The 24573-nt window shown below is 40.2% G+C and overlaps 1 protein-coding gene across 1 annotated transcript in view; it reads right to left on the bottom strand.

Moving 5' to 3' along the window:
• The window catches only part of URI1 (URI1, prefoldin-like chaperone), a 38123-nt gene extending 15359 nt beyond the window's left edge, over positions 1–22764 (bottom strand). Inside the window, exons 1-4 of the mRNA XM_010155583.1 lie at positions 22732–22764; positions 16223–16257; positions 11951–12029; positions 7874–8009 (exon numbers count right to left, since the gene is read on the bottom strand). Coding sequence (XP_010153885.1) covers positions 7874–8009; positions 11951–12029; positions 16223–16257; positions 22732–22764 — 283 coding nt within the window. The remainder of the gene's footprint in view (positions 1–7873; positions 8010–11950; positions 12030–16222; positions 16258–22731) is intronic.
• Positions 22765–24573: the final 1809 nt, after the last annotated feature.

Raw genomic sequence — 24573 nt, 5'->3', positions numbered from 1 at the left:
AGAGGACACAGCTCCTTCCACACGCTATCAGGGCACAACTCCTCCGAGAGCCGCCTTGTCCTCCGTCAGACCCAGCAGCGATCACCTCTCACAGGCGGATTTTAGTCTTGGGTTAATTCCCATCAACATCATCCACAGCTTTTTTCGGTACGTAACACACCCTCCAAAACCCAAATCAAGGAGAGGTGGCTATAGTTTTCACGCAAAATGCTCCCATCTGTGCTTTCAGCTCTTGAAGGTAGCCTCAATATACATAAACGTCTAGCTTGAGACCAATTTTCCTCAGGCTTTTATTTTACATTCATAGTAAATGTGATGCTCAGCTGTTTCTTAAACACCACGAGTGTCTCAGTCGTTGCCTGTATATCTAAATATTGTTCAACAGCCATCTAGGTTACGCTGCTTCTGGAGCACCAGCTTGCGAAGCTGCTTTTCCGGACGGGAGCACGCTGGTTTGCTCCCTCAGGTAAGGACACCGCACAGTCACACACTCTGTTTTATTTTCAGACGCTGTACGAGCGTTAACTAATCTGCCCAGCACCCTGCAAAGGAGGTAAGTATTACTCTCTCCTATTTTACAGATGAAGAAACAGACAGTTTAAGTGATTTGCCCCGGGCCACACAGCACGTCAGCAGACAGCTGGGATTACCGCAACGCTCCGTCCCCATGTGCGGGCAGCCGGGGCTCCCGGTCAGCCAGAGGGAGACCTTCCCATGGCCAGGCCCCTCAGCCAAGAAGGGGTCTCCTGGAAAAGGGCTCATGCACGTTTCTGCAGGGGCAGCTCAGGGTTTCGGGTTTTAAACTTGCCACTGCACATCCAAAAAGCCCCCAGCATCATTCCCTGAATTTTAAAATGTATCGTATCTAGCGAGAAGCAATTCACTTCACAAACTACAGGGGGTTTTTATTCACTGAGACCCCCAGAAAAATACCAGTAGAGTATGAGAGGCTCCATAGTCTCCTCCTCTTACTACCCTGTGGTTTAAGCTTCTTACAGCCTTTTAAGAGGGATTGAACCAGAGGCTGTTGTCCAACTTTGTCACATCCAATAATGTGAGAAAAGTCTGACATGGCTTTCAGGTGAACCCGAGTAGTTCCTATTTACATTCTCGGCTAAACCGCTTGGAAAGACAGTTCAGTGGCACACACAAGCCAGAGTCGCAAGCACTGTGCTCCAGGACCGCCAAAAGGAGAAGATATGCGAGTCAGGAATCAGGATGTGTAGATTTCCCCTACGCAGCAGCCTCTGAGTATTTACAGGCAGGGAGATCTCTTCACATGTAGATCACTCTCTCCCAGCTCCCTTATTAGTCTGAAAGGACAGGACTGGATTTCCTCACGCCAGGATGAGCCATGTTTAAGAAGCAGCCCTCGGCCTGCAACATATACACCAGCAAAGGGAGAAAATAATTGGGGACCACATTTCATATTGTAAAATGAAGTCCACCGAAGCCAGAGATTACAAGACATGACAACGTACTAATGCCAAACTGACACGAATTCTCATCTATGCATTCTGGCTTTAATGGGTTAATTAGCTTGGCTGGATACAAATTTTAATTATCTGAGTTTGACATTAATGTCCTTGGAGTGTTGTCTATAAGGATTTGGGGAATCATAGACATTATTTTAGTTACTTCTGGAAACTGCGTGTTACACTGGGATTTAAATAGTAAGAACAGACAAGAATAGTGAGAACAGGTTGATCTATTTTGAAAAGTCAGACTTTGTGAAACAGGACAAACCGAGGTGAACCTGGAGCCTGGTCTACCTCAGTAGGTTCTTACTCCTGGGGGAGTCTCGTGGACATAACGTAGAAGAAAAACACTGGACAGTTTGGAAATAATCTCCTCTGAGGACAGGCGACTGGACAGAAAATTTAGATTAACAAAGTAGTCCGTATGCAATTGAGATTTAGAGTTAAGATTGCTTCATCGCCTAACACAGTTTCTCAAGCAGAAGGTAACCAGTTTTAAGATGGTTATATATACACCGAGTGTTTATCCAAGCCAGGGAACAACCACCTACCCCAATTACTGACAGCGGCTCAGTTCCTCCGGGGTGAGAACCAAGCACGTGCACCTCGAGGCAGTAACTCAGCCGTGCTCACTCTCCATCATCCCATTTCAGGTGCAGAAGGGAAGTTACACAGGCAGACCACAACACAGCATTTTGCACACAAAATCTTTGATCGGCATTTCTAGCACAAGTACGACTGACCCCTGAACAAAACAAGAATACCTATCACGCAGTCTGTTAATGGACCATGTTAGTATTATTGAGGCCGGAGGTAAAGTGCCATGCAATGTAATTCCACTTCTGAATTCTTTGGAGACGGAAGGTATTTCCTTGCAAAAGTACACTGCTACAGTACAATTACAAGTACTGTTAATGGGTTGAGTTATGGCATGCTATTTTAAGGGCGTTACTTATTTTCTTGCTTTTAGGGTCTGCATAAGTAGATCATTCATCTGAGGATTTTTAACTGTATTTCAATAAACATACAGTTAATCCTCAAAAAAATATTTTTAGCCAATAATCTTCCAACAAACTATCACAGGTTATTTGAAACAAGTAAGATCTGCAGTTCTGCAGAAAGTAGCATCTACTAAGAGTTTCTCAAAACACCCTCCTCTGAGTTTTTTTATTATTTTCTGTTCATTTTTCTAGAGATGTATTTAAGATTCTAAAGAGAATCCTGATTGCTTTTTGTGTATATGAATTTAAGCTCTCTTTGTGCTTGCAACAACATAAATAAACCCATTCTTTATAACAGCAACTGCACTAATTCTTTAAAATGCGATGCACCCCTTTGTGCAGTAGCTTTGAGCCTTTATAGACAAGCGTCAGTCTGTTTTCCATGTTCCTTTGGCATCAAAACCAGTCATTTGGATTTTCTTCTGTAAAAATTTGTGAAGATAATTTGGCTTTAGGAACACTAAATAAATGCAACACATTCCTCTCTTAGTTTCACACACCTATATAATTGCTACAATTACATGAATACATTTAAATCCCTCCTAAATGAAGGAGGGTGGTACCACAACAACTCCGTTTCCCACTAAGAATTACAAAAAGGTAGCGGCTTCTTTGAACCACTATATGTAACTTAGAGAAAGGAGTCTATTCTCCTTACGTTCTTCCACTGTGTTCTGGTTAAAATACCTAGCCTGTGGTCCTGCGAGAAACCAAACACCCCCTGGGAACGGCAGAGCAAATTTAGAGCACTTAGCACTCCACCGCATCAGCTCCTAACTTAACAAGGGTAAGGAAGGGACTGATGGAGGTTATCCAACTAAAGAGTGATCATCACAAAAAACGTTAAAAAAATGTTCCAAAGCACAAAACAGAAAATTCTCCAGCACACAGAAAAAGGCAAGATTTTTTTTTTTTTAATAAAGCAACAGCTAGGTTTCTTTGTAAAATTGCCTGCATTTTTTTGTTCTTTTCCCCAAAAAAGTGAGTAGGCAAGTTTGTGTTACATTCTTTTTGACTACAAAGGAAGTTATTTTCACCCTTGGATGAAACATTAAAACCTCTAAAGGCCTCACTCATTCACAGAGGGGAAATGGAAAGCCTTCCTATCATATATTTTGGAGACAATATCCTTTTTTTCTGGAAATGCTGATAAGGAACAAATTCAAACTGGTCCTCATCCGCCTGGATCATCTTATTTATTAAAAACAATGGTATCTTTTAAACCCTGTATACTAAGCTATCGGTCAATTTTGATTGACACAAATATTTGTATTAAAGGTTACATACTGCAATTTACAATTGGGTACTATCACAATACTGTATGGTAATGTAATCAGTATTTTCACTTCATGAATTCATTTGCAGCATGACACTGCAAGGGTATTCTTACATATACTGAAGACACAATTGCTAAGTAGTTCAACAATTCTCCTTTAAGTGGGATTTTTTTTTTTATCTGATAAATTTTTAACACAATAAACCCACTCCTAGTTCTGTGTGCATGTTTTAATTTCCCACCTTTTAAAGTGTTTAGACACTTGGAATACCTAGCATACAGAATTAATCCACAAATATTTACAAGAAAAATCTATTTAATTTCTTTCTATAGTAACTACCACAGGGACTATTGTAATGAAAAATTTCCCATCTTAAAGAATTAATGCGATTACTGATATAGAGAAAAAATGTAGTTTATATCATCACAAACACGTAAAAGATATAATCCCATATTCACAAAAAGAATCTTTATTCCCTCTTTGAATTCTGAGACAATACAGTCTTGCCTTGAGGAGAACAGAAATATTATGAAGTACCTTAAGCAAGATAATTGTAAGAGAAAAAACTACAATTGCATTATTGTTGCACTAAACTGTGACATACTTAAAAAGCTAATTTCTTTTATTATAATGGAATTTGGTGTGCATATCCTTTAATCTACTTCACTATTTCTTCATATTTTTTACACACAAACACATGTGTAAACTGTTTCCCATTATCTGTACTACCTGGTTTAACAAACTGCAACAGATTTAAAACAATTAAAAATATACTTGGCAATTCCATAAACTTCACTAGACTTTTTTCACCGTTTTGGAACTAACTGAACGTCTAGGATGTCACAAAAATGTGCAGCAAATTAAAGATCTACTTCAACTCAAATATTATTCAAGAAGACACGATCAATATTTTATGAAAAAATAACATTTGATATGAGTGACTGTCCCAAATTTTACAAAATACATTGCAACCAATCACAATGCTGCACAGTTTGCCTCTCAATCAAAAGCTAAGCAAACAAAAATGTATTCCCAAAATAAGGCTTTCTACTGCTATGTCAGTTAAAGTGCATCTACTTTTAAAATTCAGTATAGTCACCCTTCAATTATTCCTTTCAATTAAATAAATTTTAACCAAGAAATTAATCTGCTGTGTCTGGGCATTTCTCTATTCCAGAGAAGCAAACATTTTTTTCACTCATTCTCCTTTAAAGAGCAAATTTAACAAAACTACTAAGACAAAAAGGATGACCTAATTAGTATTAAGTAATATTTAAAGCTTTTATAAATAGTACTCCCTAACTTCCCAGGCTTTATGCTCACTGATATTGTTTGACTTATCTGGCACTGTTACTGCCTAAGCATGCAAATTCGTATTGTCCATTCCTGTAGGCATCCAACATACACAGAAGGAATCAAACTGTAAAGAAAATTTTCTGTGAACCTTGATTAAATTAACTGTTAGGGCAGCGGTGCCCTCAAGGGCAAACAGGGTCATCCCTGGTGACCAGAGGTCTTCAGTGGGCAGACCCACACAAAACTAGTCAAACGCCGTAAGGAAAAACCCCCAGAAGCAGCATAAAACACACTCATAAGGGAGTGAGTCACAGAAATCTCCTACTCTTTTCTACCTAAGAGCCAGTCTCACTAGAAAGCTTAAGCCCTAACAAATGCTGTCCTACGCTTGACCTCTCAGGAGAGCGGGACACAAGATATGGTAAGCAATGAAAAGGTGTGTCTTGTATCTATTTCCTTATAACCCTTTATTTCTGTTAAAGCATCCCATTATTAGTGCTATACTCATTAAGTCCATTTTGGTTAGTGCAACAGATCATCTAGTTATGAAAAAATACCTATTGAAATTAAATAGAGTAATATTGGCTAAAAAAAAATGTAGGCCACTGGAGGGGAAAAAAAAACCATCAACAAATATTGCCAGCTTTCTGTTCAGGAAGCAATTTCAGCATGAGCCTTTCTTTGCTCTGGTCAGACCCCAATTCCTGTGTATCAAAGCCTTTAAGCACACGCTTAAAAAAGCTTTGCTGTGTTAAGGCCCTTCCGAGCGGCACACAGGACATTCGGGACTGCTTGCAGTGTAATCCCCTGCAGTAAGCATGCCCTCTTTTCCAGTGTGTGTGACCTACTCACAAAATTTATGTCCAAAACAAAGAGATTATGCACTGAAAATCGAGTCTCGTTGTATCAATGCAAGGCTAATGCCCAGTAGACATCACCCTGTAAACTACGAAGCCCCCATGCTCACAAAATGCCAGTGAAATCAGAAGTCACACCTAGGAAAACAACTAAAGTGCAATACACAAAAGAGAATTTGCACTAATACTTATGAAACAGCAGTCTTTCACATTTGTGACACGAGTGGCCAATTCACATTGTGTAGCAATGGCCTACGGGTCTTTCATGTACGTAACTTTTTTCCTAATTAAAATAAACTATAAAATCACCAGTACTCTCAGACGCACCCATTTTATGTGAAAATGGTTGAGAGAGTTTGTCAGTTGTATTTTTAAAAGGATAAAAGTACATCTGTGAAAGAAATTTTGTTGTTCAGAATCATATGTACACTAATATGGCTTCTGTCATCCAAAACTGAAAATAGCCCTTTAAATAAAAAGTTTTTAGTTAATATCAGTGTTTTGGAGCCTCCCACTGGCAGCCATCACACAGCTGAAGTGAACTACCAGCTGAATGGAGGGTTTATATCCAGCATCAATGACTATTTTGCTTTAAAAGAAATTAGTATTTCTGAGTTCGTATTTTAAATGCAATTTAAAAGATCATAAAGGAAAGAATCCAGCATTTATTGTATGTCTCCCAGCAGACTACTTAATGTTCAAACATCTACTATGCAAAGGTCAAATGATTTCACTGAATGTAACAGTGACAAAAATATTCTGCAGCTCTGAAAAAAGTATCAGATGATCAAGGAAAAAAATGTGGACTGAGATCTTGCAAGAGTCACAATAAATAATGTAGATTCAGTTCAGTAAGAAAGAGAATTGCAAAGTTGTGTCAGGAGAACCAGATTAAAAAAGATAATAGGTAAAATACAAATTACATACTTTTGCCAACATTCTGCAAATAGGAATATTTTAAAGTAATACAGCAAATGAATTTTTATTAAAAAAAAATTTCTTACGCAAATATTGCTTGCACAGAACTGAAAATAAAACCCCAGCTATTCAGATGGGGAACCTCTGAGGTTGTCTGCTGCAGGCAGCGACATGGATAGTCGAACTCAAACAAAAATCCAGTGTCAACAGTTGTGGTAGCTGTAACATACACAAGGTAAAGCTGCAGTGAGCACTCATTCAGGAATGAGGCAGATTACAGGTAAAACCAATACGAAAAAAATTTACTCAAATGCATATCTGAAGCGAACACCAAAGGCCAATAGTACCAATTTATTTTCCATTTTATTGTGCTTTTCCTTCCTTGACATTTACATCAAATATTCCAGGCTCTCATCCTTTCTAACATGAAGAGGTTCCGAAGCACGCCACACACACCACTTGCTGGTGGCTTTGGCTCTTGGAAGCCAGGATCTCTCCATCAACTAAAAAGAGCTGGAAACAAAACCAGGAGTTCCCTCTCTGCCCCTGTGACGTGCTGCTAGGCAGAACAAATTTGGTGGTCACCAACAACACCTTATCTGGGGAGATCCCGTGGATCTCTCCACACCAATGGATAGCAATGTCGAGGGCAGGAGGCAAAATGTAGCTGAGCAGCAAGTGAGGGAAAAAAAAAAATAATACAGCATTTCTAAAATTAAAAAAAAAGTGAAAAGGGGTTTTTAGATTGGTTTTTCTTTTTTTACTTTTGTGTATAACAAAGAAATCTTAACTGATCTTGTATTCTAACATCTAACATCAAAACCTGAATTTTGGTAACTTAATCTGATGTATCACTGAGGGGGGAAAAAAAAAGCTCCGGCTAATTAGACACAGCCAATAGAATACCAAGTAAAGATGGAAAATAAGATTCTGAACGGGACTTCTGTTAGCAAGGTTACAAAAATAACCCAGTGTAGATCCTACTAATTTTATATATTAATACACAGATACATAATTTTAACTATTATGTTCAGAAACATACATACGTTTTTTCCTGTGCTCAACCAGCGCAACAGCCTGCTTCGCTGAGCATTTCGAAAACCAGTTGTCCCCAAGCAGAACAGTAACCTCATTGGTGTGGACAAGTTTTCCTGGCATGAAGGCAAGAGGACCAAAAGGTACCTGTCAAAGGCACAGAAGAAGCTGCTGAAAATCACTAATGAAAATAAAACCTAGACAGTCATTCACATCTTACTTTAAAAAAAAAAAAAGTAAATACAGAGTTAAAGAAATAAAAATTCTACTCAGTTACTTAATGACTAACCCTTCATAAATATTCAAATGACCACATCCATTTGAATTTAGTACTGTATTTACAAAATGAGAGAAGTGATATTTAACTGGACAAGTTATTTTGTCACACAAAACTACAGTATAGTGGATGCTCACATGGAAAACAAAGTCACTTAATCCTAACGTGTAAGCCTTCATGATAAAAATATTGTCATTTAGGTGAGTTACACATTCGTTGTGCACAGACTACATTTATTTCCTAATAAAAGCAAGTTTAGCTTTGCTAAAATTTTTTAAATACTTAAACAGGTATGGTCAACTCAAAAATTAGTTGCTTTTCTCAGTATCTATCTTCCTAACAGTAAGTACCTAGAAACCTCAGGCTATGTTTGGGGGCCTACTAGCAGGATCACAGACTGTGCTTAATGCCCCTTGGTTTTACCATTCAGCAGTATGCAGACCTCAACCTCCAAGCGATGCTCCACCAAGCAACCCCCATCCCCTAATGACCCTCCAGGCACAGGAACAATTCATAAACCCAGAATACTTCAGATAGCAGTACATGGGTGATAAACACGTTCTGTAACTTTAAGAGGTGCTTCTTAAAACCTGTAACCCCCAACTTAACACGTCTTACAATGTATTACATCGGTTTTATGAGTCAAGAACCTCAGGGCAGGGAGGAGGGTGCACAGCAACTCACTACCCTGCACTTAAGAGAGCAGACTTTGGGCTCTTCAGGGATCTGCTTGGCAGAGTATCATGGGATAAAGCCCTGGAGGGAAGAGGGGCCCAAGAAAGCTGGTTAATATTCAAGGATCACCTGCCTCCCAGCAAAGAGGAAGTCAGGCAGGAGGCCTGCATGGATGAACAAGGAGCTCCTGGGCAAACTCAAACACAGAAAGGGTGGAAGCCAGGACAGGTGGACTGGGAGGAATACAGAGAAATTGTCCGAGCAGTCAGTGAATAGGTTAGAATTAAATCTGGGCAGGGATGTCAAGGACAACAAGAAAAGCTTCTCTAGGTACATCGGTGACACAAGAAGACTAGGGAAAATGTGGGCCCTCTCCAGAAGGAAACAGGAGACCTGGTTACCCGGGATATGAAGAACGCTGAGGTACTCAACGTGTTTGCCTCAGTCTTCACCGGCAAGCGCTCCAGCCATACCACCCAAGGCACAGAAGGCAAAGGCAGGGACTGGGAGAATGAAGAACCACCCGCTGACAGAGAAGATGAGATTTGAGACCATCCAAGGAGCCTGAAGGTGCACAACTCCATGGCATCTGATGACATGCATCTGCCTTTCCCAAGGGAACTGACGGAAGAAGTAGCCAAGCCATTATCCATCATATTTGAGAAGTCATAGCAGTCAAGTGAAGTTCTTGGAAGTGGAACTTCCAGACTGGAAAAGTAGAAATATAAGCCCCGTTTTTAAGAAGGGAAATAAGGAGGACCCAAGGAACTACAGGCCAGTCAGTCTCACCTCTGTGTCCAGCAAGATCAAGAAGCAGATCCTCCTGAAAACTATGCTAAGGCACACAGAAGATAAGGATGTGATAGGTGACAGCCAACATGGCTTAACCAAGGGCAGATCATGCCTGACAAATCCAGTGGCCTTCTATGATGGGGTTACAGTGTTGGTAGATAAGGGAAGAGCAACTGACGTCATCTACCTGAAACTTGTGCAAAGCATTTGACACTGTCCGGCACAACAACCCTGTCTCTAAATTGGATTTGACAGATGGACCACTCAGGGGATAAGGAATTGCCTGGATGGTCACACTCAAAGAGTTGTGGTCAACAGCTCGATGTCCAGGTGGAGACCAGTGAAGAGTGGCGTTCCTCAGGGGTTGGTACTGGGACAGAAGATGCTCCAAGGGCTGGAGCACCTCTGCTATGGGGAAAGACTGGGAGAGTTGGGCTTGTTCAGCCTGGAGAAGAGAAGGCTCTGGGGAGACCTTATAGCACCTTTCACTGCCTGGTGGGGGTGCTACAAGAAAGCTGGAGGGGGACTTTTTACAAGGGCAGTTAGTGATAGGACATGGAGTGACGCCTTCAAATTGAAAGTGGGGAGATTTAGATTACATATCAGGAAGAAGTTCTTCCCAGAGAGGGTGTTGAGGCATTGGCACAGGTTGCTCCCTGGAAGTGTCCAACACCAGGCTAGATGGGGCTTTGAGCAACCTGATCTAGTGGAAGGTGTCCCTGCCCATGGCAGGGGGGTTGGAACTAGATGATCTTTAAGGTCCCTTCCAAGCCAAACCATTCCATGATCCTATGATTCCATGAATTAAGACATCTTCCACAGTCCACACCTTACAGACGGTGCTTGGGCAAGTCCTGTCACTGAGGAGGAGCCTTGGCCACCCTCACTCCTCTCTCTTGCACCAACCCCCTGCATTCTGACCTGCAGACCTACTGCCACCTGCCTGGCTGCTTTTGGGCTTCAATTGCAAGAAATTAGGAGACCAAAGTCACAGTTAAAATGGAGGTGGCAAAAAACTAAGAACCACATCAAGTTTTCTCTTTCTTAGGGGAAAAAAAAGAGATGTGTCTCATCCAGTTTGTATCCGTTCTTTCTACTTTATTGCTCTGTCACCTTTATTTCCTCAGGATAGGCATGTGCCTTCTCATCATATGTGTGCTGAAGCAGAGCACTTGGCCCAGTGGATCTGTTTCCCTGGAAAATGACCTTCCCTAGCTTCAGTATCCATGCAGGTACCAATGCTTGAAACAGTTCTCCAGCAGGCAGGATCCTGACGTTAAGACTATGCAGAATGTGCTTTTCCTACATGTGTACTGTTCCTGACAGCAAGTCACAGACTGCACAGTTTGCCTGTTCACTCTTCCCCCAAAACGATGAAAGCAAAATGGAAAACATGAAAGTGTTTGGCTAACAGGAGAGGAACTATTTACATACATTTAAAATAACAGATGTGAGTTGACATTGCTGCTTTAACTAATTCCTATCTAGCTTTTTTAAAAATGGGGGGTTTTCTATGCTCTGAAACAAGACAATTTTTTTGCTCTATATCATGTGGCCACACATATACGCATGGTAAATGGACTACACACACAAAATCCAGAGCACGGGAAAAGGAAACACTCTCTTTTGCCACATGGTATATGTTCTCCAACGCCAACTTACTATCAGCTCAACACTATACGCCAAGTCAGGCTGCCACAGAAGAAAGCAGTCAGGCACTTCATGATGAAATTAGCCATTCAGTTATTTACAGTACAACCTCCCTCCCTTCAAAGATGTATCTTGGAATTGGACTTGAGAAGGGAGGAGGTAAAAAACAAAGAGAGAAAGGCCAATTTGGTCAAAATTCTGGTGAGCACAAGTCAACAGGGTAAAGTTTACACAGGGAGCTGGGAAGATTCAAAGCACCAGAAAAGATAGCTATGCCAATGTGAAGATCAGTGAAACAAAAATTAGCAGCACCTTTTTATGTAAAAATCAATGTTCTAGGGTTTATTTCCATGAATCAGGAAGTACTACAGCCACTTTCTTCTCAGGAAATAACTACGCACTGTAATTCAGTCATAATTATAGTTCTCTATACAATAGATTTACATATCAAACATGTCAGGTTTTATGTTACCATTTATGTCATCAGTTCTCAGTTGTCAGTAACACTGTAATTTGTAATGGATTTCAAAGAAAAGAGAAAGAGACAAAAGCAAAGGTTTAACTGTTATCATAATAGATGTAACATTACGAAGTACTACGGGGCAACCTGAATAACACCTCACGGCCCCTGCAGATACCTGAGTTACTAAACCTTTGAGCCCATTTTCTTGTGCGAACTCCCCGGCATACATACCATGATATCGTAGGACAGTTTATCGGGCAACGTACAGAGTCGTTCCTGAAGAGCCTCATAATCGCTCTCCACCTTCTTCCTGTTGACAAATTCAAGTTGGTTCAATTTCACATCTAAAGTCAAGAGTTAATGTTTTTCTACTAGTCATTCAAAATCAGATAAAAAGTACAGAAAAATAAACTATTTTACTATTAAACACATACAGTTGATAGATTAATAGCTTACATATAAAAAACTTGGGATGATAAACATAATAGCTAGATTATTTTAGAATAACATATATTAAGATAAGGACATGATTATTTTAGACTGTGCATGTCTCTTTCTGAATCTCAATTTTTTATGATTCAAAAAATCAGTTCTTTCACTAGGATTTGGCATGTCTCACTCCACATTCAAGTTCAACAGTTATACCACCATCAACTTTTAGAAAAATAACTGAAAATCCAGTTTATACTTTCTAAGAGGCAAATTCTTCAAAGCATCACTTGTAATAAAGAATTCATGGTCTTGGTTTGAGCTGACATAAATGGTTAAAATTTTAATTAATTCTGATTTTCACATGAACTTTGTGTTCCTACCAAGAGTCAAGACTCCTGAAAGATGGCTTGACTCCCAGGATTCTGTTGCATCTTCAAGGAATGATACAGGTGAGGAACATCCCTTCTGCTGCTTCTCTATCCAAAAGGTAAATAAGGCTCATGCTACATGTTGCTGCTACCCAAGACAGAAACTGCTTGGTGAACCTAGACAAGTTATTCACAATAGACACCTGGATCTTCAGAGCACTTTGTAAGATACATCGTTTCAGTTGCTGCAGGGATTTCCTTTGTGCTAAAACCAAGAAACTACACTCCCTCTAAAAAAAAAACACCTAATTTCGTGAAGACACTCTTAAATTCAGCTGGCACGTCTTTTAGTTGACCAGTGTCATTCTGAAGACAGTCAGAAGTCAGCTCCTGCATGAAGTAGCTGGCATGTAAATGTCAAGTTTGATGATATTGTTTACTTGTACTTCAAAACAGTAAATATATATATAGCAGTAAATTCTGCAATAAAAGGCAACCGAAGTCACGGAGCACCACATTTAACAATGCTGACCCAAGATGCAAATTACAGCTTTTCTGAGGATGATTCAGGAAAGCAATCTATAAATGTGCTGAAAAATGAATGTCATAGTTGATAACACAACTCTCAAAATATTATCATTGATTTTCTTAGATTCATAAGCAGAGTGAAATCTTCTTCAGCATTCGTTATGAAAAATTATCTGATATTTCTACGTTTTGACTCATTTGCTTCCATAGTTGAACTTTGCTGTAATCACTTTATACCTCTATCACTTTAAACTTTATACCTGGAGTGCTTCATATTCTAAATTGCTGAACTGGTCCTGAGAAAAAGAATTTAGGGTTTTATGCCACTGGGACATTAAAATTGTATTCCATACAACTGATTTACAAAAGATGCTTGCTGCTGTTTTGGCTTAACAGCACACTTCTCCCAGAGATTTTAGGCAAGTCTCTCTGTCCACTGCCCACATCCAAGTGAAGATGTAAGCCACTTCCTTCAAAGGACAAACTCATGAATCTTAAAAAAAGTCGCTGAGATGTTGGGGAGAGGGGAAGCAATATAATGACAAGTTGATGTCAGCAATAACAATCAATTTCTTCATGGGATTTACAAAATCCAGCCTTTGCCTCAGACTTGAGAAATGGACTGATACACTACAACCACCCACTGAAAAACAAACCTGATCCCCAAGCCAAAGAACTTGCCCATGTCTCAATGTGAAGAGAAGACTCCACGGGAAGAGAACGATATGAAAATTCCCCCGCTCACAGCAGGATTCAACGCTGCCACCGTTTCATGGCTGAAAGTCACTCAACATTTCATCATCAAAGTGAAAAGAAGATCCTGCCTTTAAGATCTGACTGCTGCCCATCACTGAATAATCTGATTAGGGCACAGGAAAAAATCACTTGCTCCAAAAGTTATTTTGCTTTACAGAGCAAAGTATGTTTCTTTTTTCAGCGGGACTACTGCCCTTTACTTATCAAACCTCCACCATGAGAATCTCTAAAAGGGCAGCCACAACCTGAACTGGACCATTGAGATAAAATTAAAACCAATCCATCCAAGGCCAGGCTGGATGTGGCTTTGAGCAACCTGGTCTAGTGGAAGGTGTCCCTGCCCATGGCAGGGGGGTTGGAACTAGATGATCTTTAAGGTCCCTTCCAACCCAAACCATTCTATGATTCCATTAGTTGGCCCAAAACAGCATTACTTAAGGAAGGAAGCTGACCTCCCTCTTCACCTACAGGTGATGGTCAGACGAGCACTGGGGTGTGCCGGCAGTATGCTCAGTCCCCATATGCAGTGAGGAACCAAAGGGAACAGGGAGGATGAATACTGGGACCCCATCTAGGACCACGTCCCTAGAAAAGGAAATGCATGTCTAGATGCTTAATCCCTTACCAGACCCATTATTGGGTTCATGGCTTCAGAAACATACTTCAAGAAGTGTACTGAAAAATGAGAAAGAAAATAATTTAATGGAAATACATTGAAGCTGAGCATTTTAAAACCCTATTGTTATTCACCCAATTCTATTTAACATTCTTCTGTGTCACTGACTACTTAAAAGGTCTCATATGAACAAATTACTCAGTTGAAACAAGAGCACTCAGCTCTTGCACAATCAAGATCTAAATAATGGTACTAAATTTTAAATAATTTTTTATAAAGATTGTATGGATGATGTATAAACTGCTTTTCTACATAAAAGATACCAGTAAGTTACATTTTCCTTTTGCATTCTGTGCCCAAAACCCCCAAGTTCATGGGGCCATGGGCAGAGTTTGCATAAAAGCAAACACACGAGCAACTCCTCCTTCCACAGCCAACCTTCCCACTGCCCCTCCACAAACCTCAGCCATTTCCAGAAGAAGAAATAATTATCACAACTTCTCAAACTTTTAAAAATCTGTTCAAATGTTAAGGCTGCCAACTAGTTTGTTTCTGAAAAACACACTCTCTCTTAGTGAAAGAATGTACATGCAGAATTTCACAGGGGACCAAATTGGCATGGGCACTGCACAGCGCCCGAGAAAGTACGTGCGCCGAGGATATTCTGCCTGACTTCACCACAGCAGCACCAGTAGGTACTTCAATAATAGTTCCCTTATTGAAAATTAATGCAGTTGTGGAATTTTAAACATAAACGAAACATATTAGTTTTAGATTATTTTTGCGAGCCAATAGTCAGAGTTTAATACGATGATGTGTAGAGATTGCCTTGATTTTTTTTCCTCTTATCCAGCGCTTGCAGCCTATATGCATTTAAACCAAAAACATTTGATACACAGTAAATATAAATTATTTGCTTGGAGATCTTTCAGGCATGAAGAAAAAGCCTCTTAAAATAAATTTAAAATATTATATGCTTGATGGTGTATAACCAAAGGTTTAATCTCACCACTAAAGGGGCAGTTGCTGTGATTCTGCAATAACCCTGCAGACAATAATCAAGACAGCTCCTGTTGTTCTCTCAGTAAAATCATGGTAAACACAGCATGGATATATTGTAATTTGATATCTGTAAGATCAACTGTTATATCTCACAGTAACTCATAATATAAGATTTCATTCACCATTAAATGTACATTTTCCTCAGATGCCATACAAAACTGTTATTTACTAAGCATGTTTTCTATTAACCATAGATTGCCAAGAGAGAAAAAAGTGCCCAGAGATAATTTTTTTACATAACAAACTCTTTCTTTCTAAGCATTACAAACTAAGCTTTATCACATACTTTACTGAGGGGGAAAAAAACAGGGCGACATTACTTTCACACTGGTTTAGTACATGGAAGGGGGAAGCAGAATTCCCCTACTTGCTCCATAGTGAGAAAGAACACAACATTAATAGTTAATTCTACCCTGGGAGTACCTTTTCACCAATCAGGCAAATTCAGCATTCACCCCGCAAGGTTACTTAGGGGAAAAATGATGAATGAGCTGGGTATTTAAAACAGAAGTATAAATACTGAGGCTCAGTGTATTTGTGATTTCAAGTAATGGTAACAGTGGAAAATATATACATTTTAAAGACAGCACACTGCAACAATTCTGAGCTATCGCGACCTATAATCCCCAAAACATGCTAGTGGGATTTGGCTACTGGTAGAATAAACAGCAATACTTTACTAAAATGTAACTAGGTTACTCATCAGTATTTTAGGCATGTAATCAAACATTTTTCACTTACCAGTGCTGGATCTTTTCTTGGCAGCTAGTGACCACCTGTCATTAAAACAGATAACTACTCATGAAAACACAAGGCTAAGCACACAGCTGCAATGTCAATGCATCAGAAACTAGAACAGTCGCTTTACAGATTTGGTGGTGTCTCCGTATACATTTTTATTTGTCAGCGCAAAGGCATGTGAATGGTAGTTCTTAAGCAGCACACTTTATCACACACTAATGCAGACTGATAACCGCAGAAAAAACCTGCAGCTTTTCAATTCATATTTTGGTACAATACCTGCTCCATAACTATTAGGTGACACATGATATAAGATAAGTAGTAGTTTGTGCAATCTGCAGATCTGTTTCCAGTGTTACATGTTTGCAGAATAAGAAAACAACATCAATTGTAACAAGACATCAATGTACTTCCATACTCAGTCATTAAAAAACAACAAATGAACCCCACAGCACCAGCAACATTTTTTTTTCCTTTATCAGTACATCAACAAATGTTTCCACTGGCCTTTTGAATTTGAAAAAGCACAAATTAATTTCGTGGTGTTTAAACACAAGGATATTTGACACCACTATGGACTGCTGGCTTCCCTTCTGTTCTTTCTGGGTGACAAAAAAAGAAAAAAAACGAAGTTTTAATCTGAATATTTCACATATTTCTTTATGCCACAGACTTGTGCAGAATCATTTACAAAGTAAAATACATCGTTGAAATACTTTTTTTCTGTTTTAACTGTATTTTTTTAGAGTCTGGAGATATAACAAACAGACAAGACGCTGAAACCTGTGACCTTCTCTGCCATAATTACGTGGAGATTTTGTCTTTCAAAACATATTCTGATCTCTGAATAATGGTTACCAAAAATGTAACACAAACAATTTCATTCAATTATATGAAATGCAATGAAGCCATGAGGCAATTAAATATGTCTAGACATCTTCCCAATATAAGTGCTTTCTAGATATTTTTTTTTTAACAAATTTCGTTTTTCCTATAGCTAAAATAATGCTAACATTTGAAAGCAATTAATGAGAAAATTTGCAGAGAAAACAATAACATACACTCAAGTACCACTGAAATCACTGGAGCAGATAATTCTTTTTTTTTTTCCCAAACAACAGAATGAAAGAGAATTTTTATTTTTTTTAGTTAGCATATGTGCAGCTATTACTGAACAGATCTCGGACCCTGCACTTTCTGCTCATGTAGGAGTAAAAAAATGGGACTACTTTGTGAGCTAACAATTCTTTAAACAGAGCAAGGTACTAAAACGAAAGGGATCAGCTCTACACTTGTGGTTACGTTATTTCATAATCCATCAGGAAATTCAGCCAGGTTGCTAGTCCCGTGTAAGCCAAGTTTAAATTTATCATCTGCTTTAAACACCTATAAATCAAATGCCTAGCAAATATTTTCCTTAATGTGCAAGCTAACTATTTGAAGGTTAAGAGTAAATATACAGACTTCTACAGGACATCTAATTCATGCTACCAATATTAAACCAATTTTAAGAGTAAAGTTTGTGTAAAAGGTATAAGTCGTACTGCGCAGCAACTTTTGGTAATGATGCTAACACACAATGGAGCCCATCACTAACAAGTCGAAGAGTCGGAGCCTGTTCTATCAACAGCCTTCATTCTTTCAGATGTGGCAGCGATTGCGAAGTACAGAACATAATTAAGCATACAAAAATGTTTATGAAATCCTTTAAGAAAGTTCCAGTTTAATTGCCCCATTACAAATGACGATGGAAAAGACAGGAAGCTTTCCATTCCCAATACATGACTTTCCATGCATGAAGTGAGCTAAAAGCATAAAAAGAAAAGCCCTGCAAACCGTAAGAGCAGCATGTTCATTAACCTCTACATGATAATCCTTTCGTAGCTGCATATTAACTAGTTACATATTCATAATCATTTACATTATTTAGAGGACCTTCTATGAAAATTTCCAGGCTATATCCATTAGCTACAATGTTAAAGGTTACATAAGATTGTCTACTTAATGTTTCCAGGAAGCTTTTTTAATTAGTAAATATGTAAATTGGGCACATATGCTTTTTATGTTTTTAAGAAATAGTCCATCAGTAAAACAGCATAAGGGCATATGCTGTTTCCATCACCCTTTATCCCCTTAAAAAAAAAAGGAAAAGAAAAATCAATAACACCAATCAATTTTAATTTAATTCTTCTTCTTTGATATAATCTCTCTTGAAGGGATACTAAAGGGTAGAACCAACAACAAACCTTTTCGTTTCGGTGGCCAGCATAAAATGAGACCTTTTACAGAAGTGCTAAAATATACCACCTTAAAAATGGTTCAGGCTGCAGTTCTAGAACTGAACTCTATTAAAAAAATAGTGAGAGAATAAATATTGAAAAACAGATGGAGATCAATTATGCATATGTCCTCTATTAGGTCAGTCCCACTGTTTGGATAACAACTGGTCTTATCACAGCAAAGAAACAAATAGATAAATATATAAACAAATCTTTGATTCTTTGCTTTTAATCAAACACAGGAAAATCATTAAGTCTATCTTCCACACATAATTTCTATCTAGAGTTACAATTAGAGAACGAAAACTCCTTTCAGGGTAAATAAAACGAATGACCTCTTTGTTTGTTCACTTGCGTTCAGTTTGTCTGGGCAGCTACTGCCACCAACTTTTATGACATCACAGTGGAAGCGGTATCAATAAACTCTGAATTCTCCCCTTTTAGGCATAAAAATGTCTGAGTTTGTGAATGCATGTGGTTATCGATGGCTTATCTGCTTATTGAAATATTTATTAAACCACTCTTGCAGCAAACAACATTACCCAATCATGGGTCTGGTTATTAAAACAGGATCCACTGTCAGAAAACACATTCCGCTGTCTTAGAAGAAAGCAAATGGGAAAATACCTTGTTTCCTTCCCTTTCTCCAACAGCAACTTGTGAAAATTTAGGTTTCCCAAGCCCCTGACTAGACAGGGCCATATCTGGGAGCTCCCAGAGCGGCCCCCCGGGGCCACCTTGGCAGAGCACACCTCTGTGCACCCAGAACCCAGATTCCATCTGGATTAAAAAAACCAACCACTAAAGCATGAGATTACGTGTTGCTTCTGCTCTCGCGACTACTAGGTTGAGCTATGACAGAGAAGTGTATGCTGCTGCTTTCAGGGAACCTCTCGTTTCTAGGCTGCACAAGCAGAGCCACAGCCAAGCTGGAGGATCAGCTTTAGACCTACGATGACTTCCCCAGTGACCCCAATTCCCCCGTGCCAACCTGAACACAGGGCAGCTTGCAGGTGAGTGACCCCAAACACCCCCAAACTACTCGGATCACACAGCCAAAGACTTCAGTAGCTGTCAAAAGACAGAAAATCCCTTTTGTCTGCAACACTCTCTCTTTCCAACATATCCATCTATATTCCACCTTCTCCAGATCTTCTATCTGAAGCGCTCAAAAACTTTTCCATGAATCCAAGCATACAGCACTCCTGATTGCCAAGGCGGTGCACAAACAGCTCTGCTCTCCTCTCCAGTCCACGACTATCCTGTTTTACCTGGGCAGATCTCCAAGGCGGAGTGCACGCACGCAAATGTCTCTGCTAAGCATGGCGCTGCCTACAAAGGTGACGGTTCCAGCACACCGAGGGTAGTTCTTCTCTCCCTCATCTGCTCTGACCAGCAACAGGGCAAGCTGCCAAGGCAGAATTTTATTTATGTCTCAGCTGGTGAAAACGTACAAGCAACAGAGCTGTTTCTGATATCTGGAGACCGTTCTGGGTACGAGTGCTAAACCTGCTGTGTCAAGTCATACAGTTATGTGCAAGGCTAAAGAACCAGAAACTGGTATTTTTAAGACGAAGCATCAACAAAAATGATGAAAATAAAAACGCCCCCTCAGATTAGGAAGAGTTCCCACACGAATGAGAGGCTACTTCCACACTTGCGGGTATGAACGTGGAAACATGCAGCGTGGCACAAAAGCACAGCCTCCGTTTAAAGAAACCGCACGTCAGGCACCCGAGAGGCCAAGCAAACGTGCGTGGTTTCTACGTGCACTCTCAAGGATTTTGCCTCAAAACTGTGGCTCACAATCTGGCTGGTCTTCTGAAATTAGAAGCTAGGGACACAGATCTAATCCCAGCTCCGATTCTGTTTCTTCTCTATGGCCTTGAGCAAATCATAACCTCTCAGTCTACATTTCTTCATCTGCAAAATGGGGATAATAGTATTAACCTACCCACCTCAGAGTGTTTAATGATGATTAATTAATGTGAGAAAAGCACTCTAAAGATGTAAGAGCACTATATAAGTGATAAAGCATTATTTACCACTTGAAAAATAATCTGAATAAAATCAGATATGCAAGTAATTTGTTTACATGTAGCAATAATATAATTTGTGACTATTTAATCTTGAATTAGTCTCACTTTAAACATCCCTTTCAATCACATTTTCAGTTACTTAGAGAAAATGACAGTATGGAATACTTTTTGTAGAAGCAGAGCAAGTAATGAGGTGGTAATTAAAGTAAGGGTCTAATAAAGTCTAAAACCAATGATTTGCCTTCAGGAGACTGTCCCTGCCATTGGGAAATGTGTAAACATCTCAGTCTCGACCTCGGTTCTGCTGTTCAGAACCTCGCACGAATTACAGTGGAAGTGTATGCTGGTTTTCTGAAATGCAGATCCACGTCTGTAAGGCTCATGATAAATCCAGGATAATTTCCACTACTGACCTAATTCTGATGCCTCCAAGTCTGCACAGTTTGAACTGGTTAACCTTCTACATTCAAGTATTTACTGCAGTTGATAGAGTCAGCTCATGTGCCTGTATCTGTAAATGTTTGCAGTATCAAAACCCACTCTGCCATGAGATTTCTCTGTGGCACCCCCAAACCCTAAAGGTTTACTGATGAAATAACCAGTTCACAATATGACTTTACATTAGAGAAGAACACTAATGGGTGGTCAAATATTTAATTCTACCTTGGTAACAAGGATGTAACAAGCCACACGCAAAACAAACATTTAAAATGAATTTCCTTTTTTCCTCTAGGAAACTACACAGTACATGGCTAAAACATGGCAATCACTGATGGAGAAAGACAGAATTAACATTTGCACAATTGTTTTTCCTAGAGCCCCATTTTCAATCAAAAAATGAAACAAAACTATTAAAGGTTCTTCAGTCTCTTGGCACACTCCATGATCTAATGGAGAAGGAAGAAAGCAATTCTGAGCTCCCATATTCACTTATTAAATCTTATTACTCAAAAACACTACATTTCAACAAATTATTAACATAAATCCCCCTTTGGGTGCAAACTTTTGCTTTTTGAAGAAATGTGTTTGGGAGGAATACTGAAGAAAAAAAAAAAACGGAAAGAAATTTGAATCATGGCAAACATTTCTTTCTAAACGAAAAAAGTCTTATTTAAAAATACAACCAGAATTTTTACCCTTCTCTCAGGAAAACAAGTGAAGACTTTTATACCGATTGTGTACACACACCGTATCCTGGGCTGTATCAGAAGTGTGGCCAGCAGGTCGAGGGAGGTGATTCTGCCCCTGTACTCTGCTCTGGTGAGACCCCACCTGGAGTGCTGCGTCCAGCTGTGGAGCCCTCAACAGCAGAAGGATATTGACCACTTGGAGCGAGTCCAGAGGAGGCCACGAAGATGCTCCGAGGGCTGGAGCACCTCTGCTATGACGAAAGGCTGCGAGAACTGGGCTTGTTCAGCCTGGAGAAGAGAAGGCTCCGGGGAGACCTTATAGCACCTTCCAGTGCCTGAAGGGGCTACGAGGAAGCTGGGGGGAACTTTGTACAAGGGCCTGTAGTGACAGGACAAGGGGTAACAGGTTTAAATTGAAAGTGGGGAGGTTTAGATTGGATATCAGGCAGAAGTTCTTCCCGGAGAGGGTGGGGAGGCACTGGGACAGGTTGCCCAGAGAAGCTGTGGATGCCCCATCCCTAGAAGTGTCCAAGGCCAGGCTGGATGAGGCTTGGAGCAACCTGGTCTAGTGGAAGGTGTCCCTGCCCATGGCAGGGGGTTGGAACTGGATGATCTTTAAGGTCCCTTCCAACCCAAACCATTCCATGATTCTACGATTCTAAAAATCCCCAAGGCAGCAGGACGTTTCCACTGAAGTGCCTGAGCTTAATGAGCTCTGAACCAACTGAAGTGGTGCATGCAAGGAACAAACCAGGGGGAGGTCTCGGCTTTCCCAGGTGGCATGTCAGTCATCCATGTCATGTAACTTCATCTTGAGACAGATCTAAGGAACTCGTAACTTAGCATTTTAGCTTACTTCAGGTAAACTTATTAATGTGGCTGTACCATACCCAAGCTAGCTCAGGTTCCAAGACAGCAGCAGCCCAACTTGAGCACGAACTCCCACGACCCAGCTTACCAAACACCTCAAGCAGGTTTTACCAGCTTTGCTGCAGCCTATGGTGCAACAACTACGCTGCTAGCAATACCCGAGTTAACCAGCTTATGAGATGAGCCGTTACCTGTTCAGCCGTGGTGCTGCGTAAACTAGTCATCGTCCCTCCCTGTCTCCAGCTACTCAGTTCCACCCTCTTACTCTTCCAACCCTGACATAATGTGCTTGCAGCCATCTGTGATGCTGTACAATCAACCACATTAGGGAACCACAATAGCTGAAAAATAATCCAGGAAGAAAAAAGAAGCAAAAAAGACAACAAAGTTTGGTTTCAGCCGTGGTGCTGCGTAAACTAGTCATCGTCCCTCCCTGTCTCCAGCTACTCAGTTCCACCCTCTTACTCTTCCAACCCTGACATAATGTGCTTGCAGCCATCTGTGATGCTGTACAATCAACCACATTAGGGAACCACAATAGCTGAAAAATAATCCAGGAAGAAAAAAGAAGCAAAAAAGACAACAAAGTTTGGTTTTAAGCTGTATCCCAAACCAGGTCAGTGAGCAGTGTCACAGATGTGCCACCCTAAAATCCCTCAAAGGCGGAAGCAAGCAGTCACAACAAACCAGGCGTCAGCACACTGCAGCCTATGCTAACAGGCAAGAGGAACCACAAAACCAGCAACTGCACAATGCAGCCCAGCGTCCTAAAGCCTCACTGCAAAAAGGTGAAGTCCTAGTGCAGCTGCTGCTCCGAGGGTCTCCGTTCGACAGGCTCCGAACCAGCATACCCAGCTGCAAGACAGCAGTTCCAGATTAAAACAGAGCACAAGTTCACAATCTCAAAGCAGGAAAGAAATACCTGAGGCAAGGGGTACCCAAGTCAACCTGAGAAGACACTTCATGAGCATAACTTCTGGAACAGAGATCTGCAAAGCTGCTAGAGCTACTAAAGATGATTCCTGAACAGCACCCTGGTCACCACTTCTACTCACAAATCTGCAGGAGCAGCACAATTTGAATTCTGTGGATATAACCTCATCTACATGTTTTAGTTACCAATGAGGCAGGACACATACAAGACTCGTCCACTCCAGAATAAAGGCCAATGCTCTTTGAACTCTTCTGTGAATAGTCTGACTTTAATTACCATTAAACTACTTAAGATCTGTTAATTTATTTCACAATTCTTGATACTATATAAGCTAGTGGGTATTTAATGCATAGTAATGAGAACATAGACAAATATTGACTACAAAAAGTAAAAGTGATGATCAATTAACACTGGAGGAACAGTATTATACTGAAAGCTTCCAGGTAACAACTGAATTCGCCCTTTTACTTGAAAGAGGCACGTGGGGAAACATTATTGGAACCCACTATTACAAAAACACACTGGACAAGGTGGAGTGGATGTCACCACAGGTTTCTGAAGAGGTAATTGTTCAGGTACCTTTTAAGAAGGTACGTAACAAGTGAAGCTTCAGCCAGGACCTTCGAAAAAGGATCATGCCAAACCAAGCTTCAGACACTTAACTTTTCCCAGTTGTTCTCCAAAATGTAGTCTTACTGCACCGGTGTCCCACATCCAGGCTTTCTCTAGATTCTGTTAACTTGGATGCAGGCTGGAAAAAGTGCAATACCCTGGGAGACAGTGCATCTCATCTGCTGAGCCTGCAGGCAAGCAGTTCTGGATTTCCACCGGCTCCTGCAGCAGCGCGAAGTGTACGAGACCCCGCTCAGTCTCGCTGATCTTTTTCAGACCATAGGAACAACTTTAAAACTGCCAAGATGCTGATTTCACAGCACAGCTATTACTTGAGAAATAGGCAGAAGCAGCCAGCCTCAGAAGTCAGAAGAGAAAACAATTTAAAAGAGCCTAAGCCTAGGAGTCTGTCATTTGTTTCCCCATAGCCCACCTACAATTTAACTGTTGAAAAACTGCCAGAGCTCAGAATCTTGAAAACAATTTG

Source organism: Eurypyga helias, unplaced genomic scaffold, assembly GCF_000690775.1.
Source record: "Eurypyga helias isolate BGI_N326 unplaced genomic scaffold, ASM69077v1 scaffold530, whole genome shotgun sequence".
In the NCBI taxonomy this organism is placed as follows: Eukaryota; Metazoa; Chordata; class Aves; order Eurypygiformes; family Eurypygidae; genus Eurypyga; species Eurypyga helias.
Note: the sequence above shows the minus strand (reverse complement) of the source record. Positions and strands in the feature narration are given on the sequence as shown.